Raw genomic sequence first — 12,350 nt, forward strand, 5'->3', positions numbered from 1 at the left:
AAATGAAAGAAAAAAAAAGAAAAGAAAAGAAAAGAAAAGAAAAGAAAAGAAAAATATATACACAAGTAGCACGCCAACACCCTCCAGAGGCTCCACCCTTCTTATGATGATAATGTTGCTACCGTTGCAAGATCTCTCATCTCCTAGGCCTACTGGAACCATTGTTCCAACACACTGACTACATCCTTCTTTCCTCCTCTTCTTGCCACTTCCAAGTTTTTGCGCGTTGGATGAACCCCGTTTGCGAGTAATAGCTTGACGATGGCAGGGTGGCCGGATGAAACAGCCCTTGTCATTGTCGTCTGAGCCAGGTAATCGCGAGACTGGGGGTCAACACCCTTCTCAATTAAGAGCTTGACTATTGCTTCGTGCCCATTCCCAATCACCCGAAACAATGCATCCCTGCCACAGCCACCTACATCAGCACCATTTTCGAGTAGTAGCTTGACCAACGACTCATGGCCATATCGTGCCGCCTCCGACAGGGGCGTCTTCCGACTGTGAACGTCCTCCGCCCAGAGGTTTGGATCAGCGCCGTGATCGAGCAGCAGCTTTGCGATGGCCTCCTGGCCCGATGTCGCCGCCCACGACAATGGGGTTTGACAGGCATTGCTATTCCGGAAATTGACATTGACATTTCGTTCAAGCATCAGCTGCATGATATTCTCATGGCCATGTGGTGCTGCGTGCAAAAGGGCAGCCTGGATCTGCGAAGCGATGGTCGAGTCTGGATAGCTGGCTTTATCCAGCTCAAGTTATTACTTGCATGTGACCCTTTTCCGCGGCTAAGGACAGCGGACTCCGGCCACACTGGTCTTTGAAGTCCGGATCCGCCCCGTGATCAAGTAACAGCTCGACAATCGCGTTGTGTCCCTGTGCTGCTGCGGAGGAAATCGGGTGCTTCTTGAAGTCGCCATGGGAGCGCAGTGTCCTCATCCAGCGGCCCATAAAATACACCGGTTGCACCAGCGACTCGTAGTTGGACTTCCATCGCACATCGGCTCCTTCGCGCAGTGATTTTTGGATGGTGGTCTCGTGTCCATGCTCTGCTCCCCAGAGCAAGGCGGAACTGTGCCCATATTGAACATTGTACCGATAGAGGTAGGTGTTCAACAGATGGTAGGGGCGACTGTTTGTTTGCATGAACGCGTTGATATCTGCTTGGGATTGAAGGTACTTTGCGATCAGTAGAAGTAATTCATTTGATAATGCAAGCAGGGACATTGTGATGGCAGAAAATGTAGCAACAAATTGATAAGTAGGAAGCTACTAGAAGGAAACTGACCTGGAGCAAGCGCGAGGCTTATAGACAGGAGCTAGGGTTACAGCTGCTTACTAGTTTTAGAGTCTAGGAGAGCTTTTTTCGCTAAGCACCTAGAAGAGATCAAAATCAATTGTATTAGCAACAGGGTATCTCATACTATACTAGCTCATAGGAACATGCTAGTCATTGGTGTTCTTGGACTAGATTCTAACCTGGAGAGCAGTGAACAAAGTACTATTCCCATCCCATCCCATCCCTCAAAAGGCTAACTAACACTCTCTTTATTTCCTTTGACCAATGGTATGTGTTCTTATCATCATCATCATCATCATCATCATCATCATCATCTCTCTCTCTTTGGTTTCTGGCAACTATATGTTTCCTTAACTTCGTAGAACTCTGAGAAAATAAATGAGCTGCATGATCTACTACTAGCCTTTCTTTTACTAAACAGACAACTTATGCTTTTTTTTTAGCCAACTTTCAGAATTACCTATATATCTTAGATAACTATTTTTTGAGTTAGCAACACTGTCAGAAACAGATATCCATTATAAGAAGCCCAAACAGAGCTGTAAGAAGTCTGACGATTGATTCATTGCTAGGGTTCTCGAATCTTGCCGCAGGTAGCTCTTTCATCAACTACCTAGGTAGTTGAAAGATCTAATAATAAGCTCTTCTACTTAATGCCCAGCAAATTCCCCTTCTATCCTTACCAGAATAAATACAGATTTTCAAGACCCAGTTAAGGAAGGTTGCATATGCAGATCGACAAGCGCAGGTATTCATTACTCTTGAGGAGTCAATCGTCAACAAGAGAGAGACAGGATGAAGACTGCTATTTATAACAGTAACTTAAGAAGGGCATTTTTTAGTGCCCTGAAGGGGGGAAAACAGGAGACAGTAAGCAAAGAGAGTAGCAGGTCAAGACATAGGAATAGATGTAGACTGCGCATGTAATGGAGAGATCAGTTAGATCAGATCAGCATCACTTTATGCTATATCTGAGACAGGGATCACGTATATGGAGGCAGCTGGCAGACAGACAGACAGACAGGTGAGTTGAGTTGAGTGGCAGAAGAACTAGTAAATCAATAGCTAAAAATTAGTATTAATTATAGCTATTCCAGGCAGCTGGCTGTCTGCTTGTTTAATAGTAATAATAATTATTATTAGTACAGGCCTTAGACAAAGAAATTCTCTACCGAAGGAAAAGAAAAAAAAAACTAGTTTAGCTACCTAATTTTCTAATTAACTCAAAATCTATTTTAAAATTACCCCTTTTTGTATATAATATTCGCAAATAAATTAAATCTGAAATATGCTGGTTTTGCGGGGAAAAAAATAATAATAGGCCCGTGACAGAAAGGAAACTTATGAAACCTGGCTAATAATGATATGCCATCCCCCTGCCAATTTACCCACCGGTACAGAGTATTTATCGCTTAGAAATAGAGTCGAGTAGATCTATCGGATAGATAGCTTAGGTACTGTACTGTCCTGCACTGTGCCTAGATAGATAAAATCTAGTCTATCAGGCTAAGGTAGTATCCCGGCTAATAATTACCTAGGTAGGTTGGTAGGGAGCGCTTTCACGCCAGCCAGTTGTCCTGTCCCGTGCTTGATGCTAATAGCATACCTAGTAGTAGTGTATGTAGTGTAGGACGTAGGACGTAGGACTCGAGAGGGGTTGTTCTATTCACCAGCCATGAATATTGACGCTCATAAAGAGGCCTCGTGAGGATCCTAAGAAAAGGGATCTGGATCTAGATCTCGCCTGACGCTGGTATCCGATTTAATCAGGAGGTATTATACTCTTGTCAGGCTGGACGTCCACATTCTTGTATCACAACACGGGATCACGGGGTCATCCAGAAACAGAACGGATATCCTGCAGGGCATTAACTCCTGGGGGAGTGGACATCGGCAGTTACCTATAACATCGGAGATCTATTCCTATTAGTTCAGTTGACCCCTGCACTGTCCCTGACGACTGACAAGTAGCCGGCATCGACGCGCACACATGTGCCTTCGACGCGCCGGTGGACAGGGCCACGATCGACTGACTGACTGTGCAGGGCATTCCAGTCCCCATGATAAAATAATAGGCAGGCAGCATTTCATTTCCGATGTCCTGTCAAGCTAAGAAGAAGCTTCAGATGCTCCGACAAGGTTGCATTTGGATCGCCTAGCCGGTCAGGCGGCCCACTTCGCGGTGCATTTTGATGCATTTTAAGGCCCGTAGCTGGATCTGGCCGTTTCAATTAGTGCAAGTTGGTCTTACGCTAACCCTGCATTAATTAGCATACGGAGGAGTCGACTGATCTGATCCATGCTGCATCCTACATGCTGCTGTTGCACGCGTCCAGTCTAAGCTTGGAAGATGGGTATATTAAGAAAGGCATTCCCAGGATGCAATTCTGCACCGGCTGCTTCGCCTCAAGGCGTGTTTTCTATCATCATAGTACTGTAGTACAGTACATACAGCATGGCCCTCCAGCGCCTTCTGTGGTGTGCCCTTCTGGCCACCGCCCTCGCGCAGACAACCTGCAACGGACGAGCCGAATACTGCAGTCGCTCGTACTCCAACGTCTCGCTGATCGGGGCCCATGACTCGCCCTTCGTCGGCATCCTGCCCCAGGACAACCAGGACCTGAACATCACCGCCGAACTCGACTTCGGCATCCGCTTCCTGCAGGGCCAGACGCACCAGAACGACGACGGCGAGCTCGACATGTGCCACACCAGCTGCCTCCTCGAGGACGCCGGCAGCCTGGTCTCGTTCCTGCAGACGGTCAAGACCTGGCTGGACAGCAACCCGAACGAGGTCGTCACGCTGCTCATCACCAACGGCGACAACCTCGACATCAGCCGCTTCGACCAGGCCTTTAGCGATAGCGGCATCAAGTCGTATGTCTATGTGCCGCCGACGAGCCCGAATGTCCTGCCGATCGACAGCTGGCCGACGCTGCAGGAGCTGATCGATGCGGGGACTCGTGTGGTGGCTTTTTTGGGTAAAAAAAAACCCCCCTTTCTCCCCGTCTCCTTGTTTCTTTCTATCAGCTGGGCTAATTCTGTGACGACCAGACTACGGCGCCAACATGACCTCCGTGCCCTACATCCTCGACGAATTCTCCTACTTCTTCGAGACGCCCTACGACGTGACGAACGCGTCGTTCCCAGACTGCAGCATCGACCGTCCCCCGGGGGCCAGCGCCGACGGCCGCATGTACATCGTCAACCACTTTCTGGACGTCGACATCCTGGGCATCCTGATTCCGGATCGCGAAGCGGCAGACACGACCAACGCGGCGACCGGGCCCGGGAGTATCGGGGCGCAGGCGGCGCTCTGCGAGTCGCTGTATGGCCGGCCGCCGAACTTTGTCCTGGTCGATTTTACGGACAAGGGGGATGTGTTTGCCGCGCAGGATGCGCTGAATGGGCTGTAGTTGTAAATTTTGCAACAGGACTTTTCTTGTAGATAGCTGAAGTGATGAGTCACGTTAGATTTGACGTATATATGTATGTAGATATGCATGTATATACCGGTTACGAGTGACTACGAAGACAATATGAATAATCCCTGAGTGTCGCAGATAGATTCGGCCAAAAAAAAAAAAAAAGAGGCGCCAANCGCCAACTTTTCTTGGTGAATCTGAACTAGGTATCATGTCCGCCAACACTGAGAACTTTCCCTGAGAACACTGTACCAACTGTATACTATACTGTAGATCAACTACCTTCGTAACTGACCAGCAATAATATTTCCTAATAAACTGGTACAGAAAAATGCCCAAGCACATAACTGGATGAGGCAGTTCAACTCAACATCTTCATTCAATTAAAGTGGTGGATTTCCTGGAAAACTTCAAAAAAGTACCCGCAAACCAAATACCTACCTAGCTTAGTAAGTGAGTGGTTCTGTTTCCATTGAAATTATTGGTTAGTTGGACGAATTAGGTAAGTACCTAGGTACCTATTATACCACGCGACCTGGCCACATGACCAGGCAAATGCTACTGCGTCGAACTTCGGGGTTACACACTAAATGCGCCTACATCCTATAGGGCGCACAAGGCCAGATCGTAAGCTCCCAGAACGCCGAGAATAGGGAGCCTATATAGCAAGGCCTATATATAGCGAGTACTATATGTAGAACTATAAACAGTAAGACAGTAGTAGTAAGTGGCTGTATGTGCCCATATAGTAAGATACAGCATAGATAAGGCAAGGGGAGAAGATAAAAGGCCTATGGTAGGAGGGACCAACAAAGATCCCTGGCATAGGCATTATTGTTGGTTATCTTGGGTATTTTCCCCTTCAAGCCCAGAGTTTAATGCTTGTATATACAATACTATCCTACTAAATTCCGTAAGCTCGTTCCGAGCATATCATATCCAACTGTCTATTCGATGAACGTGCACGACATGCATTTAACGTCAATAATCACTCCTCTATTTCTACTTGCATTTGACGTTCTGCAAGATTGTCAGCATCGTACATAGTACTATATACCTAAAGCATAGGGAAGACTCCTACCATATAATTTATTTGCAGATCCAACAATGATTTCCGCCTTGGCCAGCAGCTTCTCTTCGTACCGCTTCGCTTCTTTTTCATCATCGTATCCCTGACCTCTACGAGGCCGGGCCTGGTCTGGTGAGCAAGGCCGACGACATGTCAGCTGGGCTGTGCTTACCATCATCAACACCGGAACGAGGTCCTTTGGATCCGCCTCCGCCAACGCCCTCACACTACGAAATCCGTTCTCCCACAGCAGTCTCGCCGTCCAGCTCTTCACATACGCCACCTGAGCCATCTCCAGCAGATCATCCCTCGCCCCCGCTTGCAGGCGATCCCTCATGTGGTCAAGCACCACGGCCAGCATCCCCCACCCCATCCGCTGGCAGAACTTGACCATACCCGCCGCGAACCCGTGGCACGTCTGCGCCAGAGTCTGGACGACCCCTCGTGGCGTGTGGTATCGCTGGGCGATCGTAGATAGGGGAACTTCGTTGCTCAAGTCCCGCAGCTGAAAGGCCGTGTACGCGCGACGGTAGATTCGGGCCAGTGCGATTTGCGAAGGCGTGTTTTCTTTGAGAGAGCCTCCACTCTGCACCCTATGGAACGTCAGCAACGCATTCCTCATACACTCAATATGATGACTGTGCCATACATGGTATTCACAAACCCAGGCTGCACTCCAACAAACTGCAACGCCCGCAGTCCACTCTCATCCAGAGCGTCCAGCTGATCCCGGAAAGTTGGCCAGTCGATGTTCGTGTTCTGAGCAACTTGCAGCGGCGTAAACATGTAGAAAATATGCATTTCCCCATCCATGACGAATGCCTGCAGGGCCCGCCTGAGTTCGTCATAGACGAAGAGGCCGTCGTCGGGAGCAAAAGACGACGCCACGATAGCTTGTCCAATTCGAGTCGGTTCATACGACTCATCGTCTCGTAGACGCACAAGCTCTTCCTTAACCAGCTCACCAAGGGCTGACTCGATCAAGTCCAAAATTTCAGCCTTGTCCCGGGTCCGGTAAAGAAGGGTACACTCCATGTATTCCTGTATCGCTTCGCGACCTGAAACTAACCGTGTGGCAATAGCTTCCAAAAGCGCCCTTCCAATGCGTAAGCAGCAGAAGCATCGACAAGCATCGACAGGCATCGACAGAGCGAGATGGGACCACTTACCTCTTAACCCCTTTTATATCCCGAGCTAGACAGCTCTCGATGGCCGGCGTCTCCGCTTCCCAGATCTCAGAGATGGCCTCCAAATCGGATTTCTGACATATGAGGTATGTCTCGCCAACGGTGTCCTTGCCTTTGCGCCCAGCTCGACCGCGCATTTGCCGTCTGCATTCGTCAGTTTCATGCTACCTGCCTGTATACCAGCCAAACCTACAGGAGAGCCGGCCCAACCAAATCGCGCCCCATTCGAGCACCATGCATGATCACCCGTCTCGCGGGAAGGTTAACGCCAGCCGCCAGGCTACAAGTCGCCACAATCACTTTGATGACACCTCGATCGTAGGCTTCCGCGACCAAGTCCCGTTCCTCGGTGGTCAAGCCAGCATCTGGGAAGAGTTAGCTTTGTCGCAGCTCGACAGAAATAACTCTAGTTCTTACGATGAAAAGCAACTCCTTTGATGATGGTCTTCTGGAAAACCGGGTCAAGACCACAGGGTAAACTTTGCAGGTCCGCCAAAAGATCTAGCCTCTTCTCCAAAATATCCGGTTCCAACGAAGACGGATCGGGCATCGCTTCGCTGATGAGCACCGCGTTCATCTGGCACAAGTGCCGGCTACAGCAAAAGACCAACGCGCCGTATCCTGCCGTCGCGGTCTCGACAGCCAAAGAGACCATCGCATTATTCGTCGCGTTCGCCAATTCTCTGAACGGAGACGGATCTATCCTTCGATGTGGAGCTACCGATTCCTGTAAGGAGGTGGAAGTGGAATTTAACTGGGACGCGGTTCGGAAAAATTCCTTTGAATTGGCAGCGGGATATATAGCATTTTCGTATACCAGATACTCTTCGACCGGCACGGGACGATGGTTGGAGACGTAGTAGTTCGCACGCAGCCATTTTGCAAGCAGTTCGGTATTCTGAGACAAGTTAGTGTCCTATAGTGTATGTAACAGCAGCAGCACATGTATACTACGGAAGGCCTACAGAAAGCGTTGCACTCATGCCAACAATCTGGATATCTTGTTGCAGGAGGAGCAACTTGCTGATCATCAATTCCAAAAGGTAGCCACGACTATCGTCGTCGAGCATATGGATCTCGTCCACGACGACGATGCCAAGGGCATCGATGTTACACTCCTCGACCGCAGCGTTGATCAATGCATTTGCCTGGTTCGAGGTTTAGATAGAGCCAACTTGGTGAACGCCAAAAACGGACCTTTTCTATTGTACAGACGGCGATGTCCGTATCAGCCCAGGTGCTTCGCGATTTACTGCCACCAAAAAAACCCGTTACGCGAATCTCCTTCTGCTGTTGCTTCCACCGCCGTTTCGGCATGGCAACATCGTCCTGATCGTCAACATTCTTCTCCACATCTTGCACCACGCGCCGAAGCCATTTGAGCTTCTCCTGGACGAGTGCCACGTAGGGCAGAACCAAGATCGCCTTCCGCTGTGGATTCTCGATGACTCTCTTGAGCATCAACACATCTGCGACCAAGGACTTCCCCCCGCCGGTGGGGGCGGTATAAAGGAGGTTCTTCTCGCCCGTGAGATGGCCGCGACCAAGCAGACAGGAGGCCTGCCAGGGGTATATACTGTCGATGCCCAGCGCGGCGAAATTGGCGACCAAGGCAGGAGGCAGGCCATATCTGGGATGCTGCAGCGACAGCAGCGGGTTCTGGGTGGACGGGGTCGACGGGGCGCCTTCCACTTCGGGGCTCAGGTCATGGCCCGCAGGTACGGCACCCGACGCCGGGCGAATCTCACTAGCGGCGATGCGGGGCCTCTGACTGGTGGATGCCGCGCGCACAAAATCCACCGCACGCTGCTTGGCGAGGCTGGAGGGCATCCCATCCAGATGCTTATTATTCTGATTATTCTGATTAATCCTGTGTGTGCGATCGGAAAGGTCGGGTCTGGCGACATCGCCAGCGCGTTCCTGGCCGCCATTCTCCCCGTCGCGCTGGTTGATTCCGTCGTGTAATCTTTTCACCCCCGCCAGCGTCGTGTTGTAGGACTGTCTGCGAGCAATATCAACCGATGTTTGAAAGCCATGAGTCTGAAACGGCTGGCCTGAAACCGTCATTGTTCTTCAGGGACCTCGAATCGAGCGGTCGAGAGTGGACAGGCATGCTTTGATAGATCGCCTGTTGTTGACCATAATATCTAAATGATCCCCTTAGTCAGAAGGGAATCATCACTTGCATGGTGCGGATGAATCATGCCAGGCATTAGGTAGTGGCTTAAATTAAGCGGCCGGTATTGCCTGCCTCCTGAGGAAGAAGAATGCAGTTTGGCCTCAGGCATCTAAATTGGAACTTCCAAGGTTGTTCCTGATCGTCGAGCGTTTCCCCCCGCCAATCATAGCCGCCAGCACCTTCCATCCCTAGGTACCTACCGTAGGTACCTGCTAGGTACCAGGACAGACCTCCTCAAGGACTGAGATTGACGCGCCGGGACTTGCAGAGACCTCAAGGGACGGATGCTGCCATTGCTGCTGTCCTCAGGCCTGTCGTCAGGTGAGTCGTGACCGGGCCGTTGGCACATCGTGGTCTGGAGGAGGCAGTCGTGGCTAGTGCCGTGGATGCCGAGGCTCGGGCGGACCCAGTCAGATCACGGTCTAGTCGGCCATCGCCCGCTCTGACTGGCTCACGCGGCGATGCTTTTTGCCTGGGCGCCCACCAGGCCGTATAGCTGGAGCCTCTGCCTGCGCCCCTCGCCGTAGACCCCGTCCCCCAGCGCGTGCCAGTCCGTCGGAGTCTCGCGATATTTCCCATGAATCCCATCACAAGGACACCTTGCGGCTCGGCATCAAGGTCGACGAGGTGATGGTGATCTCCGTGTCCAGGATCATCAACACGACGGATCTCGTAGACCCGTGCTTGCCTTTTTAGGAGGCGAGGGCGTCTCGCGTCTGCGGAATTACCTAAGGGACTAACGGGCGATCCACCCGAGACAATCATCGACATCACCACCATGCGGGAACTCAATATCGATGACTGCTTTACACGACAACAATTAAAATTCTTGCCATTTTTTTTTTAAAAAAAAAAGAGAAAAGAAAAGAAAAACCGGGCGACGATAGTAATATCAGATTTAGTATTATTACTATTACTATTACTATTATTATTAATTGTTGTTATTATTAACCCCTTCTTGTTGTTGGACTCTATCTCCCAGATAGCCTTGCCGGGCAAGCGCTGGTCCGAAGAAGCTGATCAAGGACAGTCGCTGATAGTTGATCACGTCGGGGTTGAACGGACTTGGGTATCAACCAGCAGTGCTGCAGGGTGACTGCCGTGAGTCGTGCAGAGGACGTGCTTGCCGGGAAGGAGCGAGGTCTGAAGAGGGTGAGGTTTGGCGGTTGCCAAACGTGACCTGGCAAGGGCCAACCCGGGTGTGGCAAGACAGCCGCCAGGGTCCGCAGCTGCCTCCGAGAAAGTCAACCCACGGTGGACGACAGACGAATTTTTCATCATTGGATGCGCCACCTGGGCAAGACGTGTTCGCCCATCCAACCACCGCCATCCGGCTCCCCCATGCGGTTAGCCTCAGACCTCAATCCTCATCTCGTTTCTCACCCTCGCCCTCGATGACCGCCCTCTTGGTCCTATAGGGGCCTGCCCTGCCGACCCCCCGGTCTGCAGGACGAAACCCGTCGAAGGAATGCGCCAGATAATCTGGGCGCGAGAAGGTCGTCGGTGGTAGAAGTAGGTAATTTAGTAGTACTCCGTAGCTTTGTGTGCTCTGACCTCATGCCTCTGCCCGGAACAATAACAATAGGGAATCATGGGTTACGACTGCGTAACCACATCAATCGATCCTTCTATGGCGAACAAAGGCAGCAGTTTATTGTAATGGTTCCCTTTTTGCTGAATGGAAAACAATAGGATAAAGTGAGATTGATTCTCTCCTATTAGTCACAGGACCAGCCGACTTCATCAGCGGCATAAACACACGGTAAAAACATCGAATTATCGTCCTATTTTCGTCAGGCAAATCGGCCCAGCAGAAGCGCAATGTCGGGCCTTTTCACCTGGTAGGACAACGCAACGGTTGTGTGCCAGGCTGCAGGCCGATTCAAGGCCTCGAGAGATGTACGTCGACGGCTTGGCTCCATGCAGGTCGTGTCGACTACTAACCGATTAAGCCAGCGCCATTGCATCCCTTCTGGGACGAGATGCTCATCGAGATGGGACTAAGCTTGATTATTATATTAGAACCCACTCTTCTGGTTTGCTGGCTCGGGCGCTACATTCCTGGGTTCCGCTTCCATCATGCATCCATATTTCTGACTACTTTTGCCTGGACACTAGAAGAAAGATCCCCGATCCCCCCCCATCGCGTGTCATCTTCCTTCTTTTCTCTTCTTCCCTCCATCGCCTTCTCCCCCCTCCTTCCGCAAGGCACCGTGGTGAAGAAGAATCCTTCCTTCTATAGTAACATCCTCCACCACCTCGAAAGACATCTTATCTCATCTATCTCATCGGGCGGATCGCTCCCACCGCGAGCGGGCTCGATCCTCCGCTCGCAAGGGACCAGCTAGAACATACTTTTCGATGGTTTCTCTGGAGGAACCGTCATACTAACACATCGGGACTAGGCCCCTGGTCTGGGGACGTGGCCGGGATCTAACGTCTAAGGTTGGGCGGATTTCCTCTCATCTTCTTCCTCTTCCTCTCCCTCTTTCTCATCTTTCTCTCTCTGCTCTTTTTCCTTTCTTGTTTTTCTGCCCTCCGCCTCGTTCTCATATTATTCATCATCATTGCTCCACGCAGAGCCTGGACGGACGAGTGGATCGCCGCCCTGCGCTTCTGCTTGCCGCCGTTCCCACTATTGGACCATTCTCGTCCTGTACCGTACACAGCTCTCCTTCCTCTGCTCTTTGCATCTGATTTTCTCCTCTTCCATCTCTCTCTCTCTCCCTGCCCGGTCTCTGCCTCTCTCTCCCCCTCGTTTGATATCGCACCCCCGGTACTTGGCGTTCCGGCATTCTTCGTGTTCCTGCCGCCGTGACTCTCCACTTTCGCACGCGCCTGTGCGCCGGAGGGAATAGTCGAGCTATCTGGGTGTGCTCGTCTCGTCTTGACGTTCCGCTGGTTGGTGTCTGATATTCATTTCCCCCCGTCCTATACTGCACCGCCCATCTCATCCTCCTTCTTCCCTTTTCCTCCCCTTCTTATTGCCGTCTGATACAATTTGGATTAGAATTTTTTTTTGCCACGACTTTCCACCACCGCACCTGACTTCATCTTTGTTATGGTCCCCCAGCCCGCGCATCTGCCCAGGACACACTAAATCGTGCCATTCCCGCCACGGCAAGAAATCGTCTGAGCGTGCTTGCTTTTTCCCCCCATCCCCCATCCACATCTGGCCACGCCTTCTCTCCCA

General features: G+C 51.0%; 4 protein-coding genes across 4 annotated transcripts; 1 reads left to right on the forward strand and 3 right to left on the reverse strand.

Moving 5' to 3' along the window:
• Nucleotides 1-149: 149 nt before the first annotated feature.
• Nucleotides 150-1,224, reverse strand: VTN77DRAFT_4173 (uncharacterized protein; the record flags this gene model as incomplete). Its single annotated transcript, XM_069420203.1, has 2 exons — nt 150-739; nt 801-1,224. The coding sequence occupies 2 exons, from the start codon at nt 1,222-1,224 to the stop codon at nt 150-152; spliced, it is 1,014 nt and encodes a 337-aa protein (XP_069281844.1).
• Nucleotides 1,225-3,752: 2,528 nt separating this feature from the next.
• Nucleotides 3,753-4,713, forward strand: VTN77DRAFT_4174 (uncharacterized protein; the record flags this gene model as incomplete). Its single annotated transcript, XM_069420204.1, has 2 exons — nt 3,753-4,278; nt 4,352-4,713. The coding sequence occupies 2 exons, from the start codon at nt 3,753-3,755 to the stop codon at nt 4,711-4,713; spliced, it is 888 nt and encodes a 295-aa protein (XP_069281845.1).
• A 997-nt stretch (nt 4,714-5,710) lies between these two features.
• Nucleotides 5,711-8,808, reverse strand: VTN77DRAFT_4175 (uncharacterized protein; the record flags this gene model as incomplete). Its single annotated transcript, XM_069420205.1, has 9 exons — nt 5,711-5,742; nt 5,804-5,915; nt 5,964-6,384; nt 6,441-6,887; nt 6,961-7,122; nt 7,172-7,343; nt 7,396-7,876; nt 7,944-8,126; nt 8,176-8,808. 9 exons carry the CDS (start codon nt 8,806-8,808, stop codon nt 5,711-5,713), a joined length of 2,643 nt encoding a protein of 880 aa, XP_069281846.1.
• Nucleotides 8,809-9,430: 622 nt separating this feature from the next.
• Nucleotides 9,431-10,438, reverse strand: VTN77DRAFT_4176 (uncharacterized protein; the record flags this gene model as incomplete). Its single annotated transcript, XM_069420206.1, has 2 exons — nt 9,431-9,961; nt 10,223-10,438. The coding sequence occupies 2 exons, from the start codon at nt 10,436-10,438 to the stop codon at nt 9,431-9,433; spliced, it is 747 nt and encodes a 248-aa protein (XP_069281847.1).
• Between the last annotated feature and the right edge of the window lie 1,912 nt (nt 10,439-12,350).

This window comes from Rasamsonia byssochlamydoides (genome assembly GCF_041956645.1).
Source record: "Rasamsonia byssochlamydoides strain NRRL 3658 unplaced genomic scaffold VTN77scaffold_3, whole genome shotgun sequence".
In the NCBI taxonomy this organism is placed as follows: Eukaryota; Fungi; Ascomycota; class Eurotiomycetes; order Eurotiales; family Trichocomaceae; genus Rasamsonia; species Rasamsonia byssochlamydoides.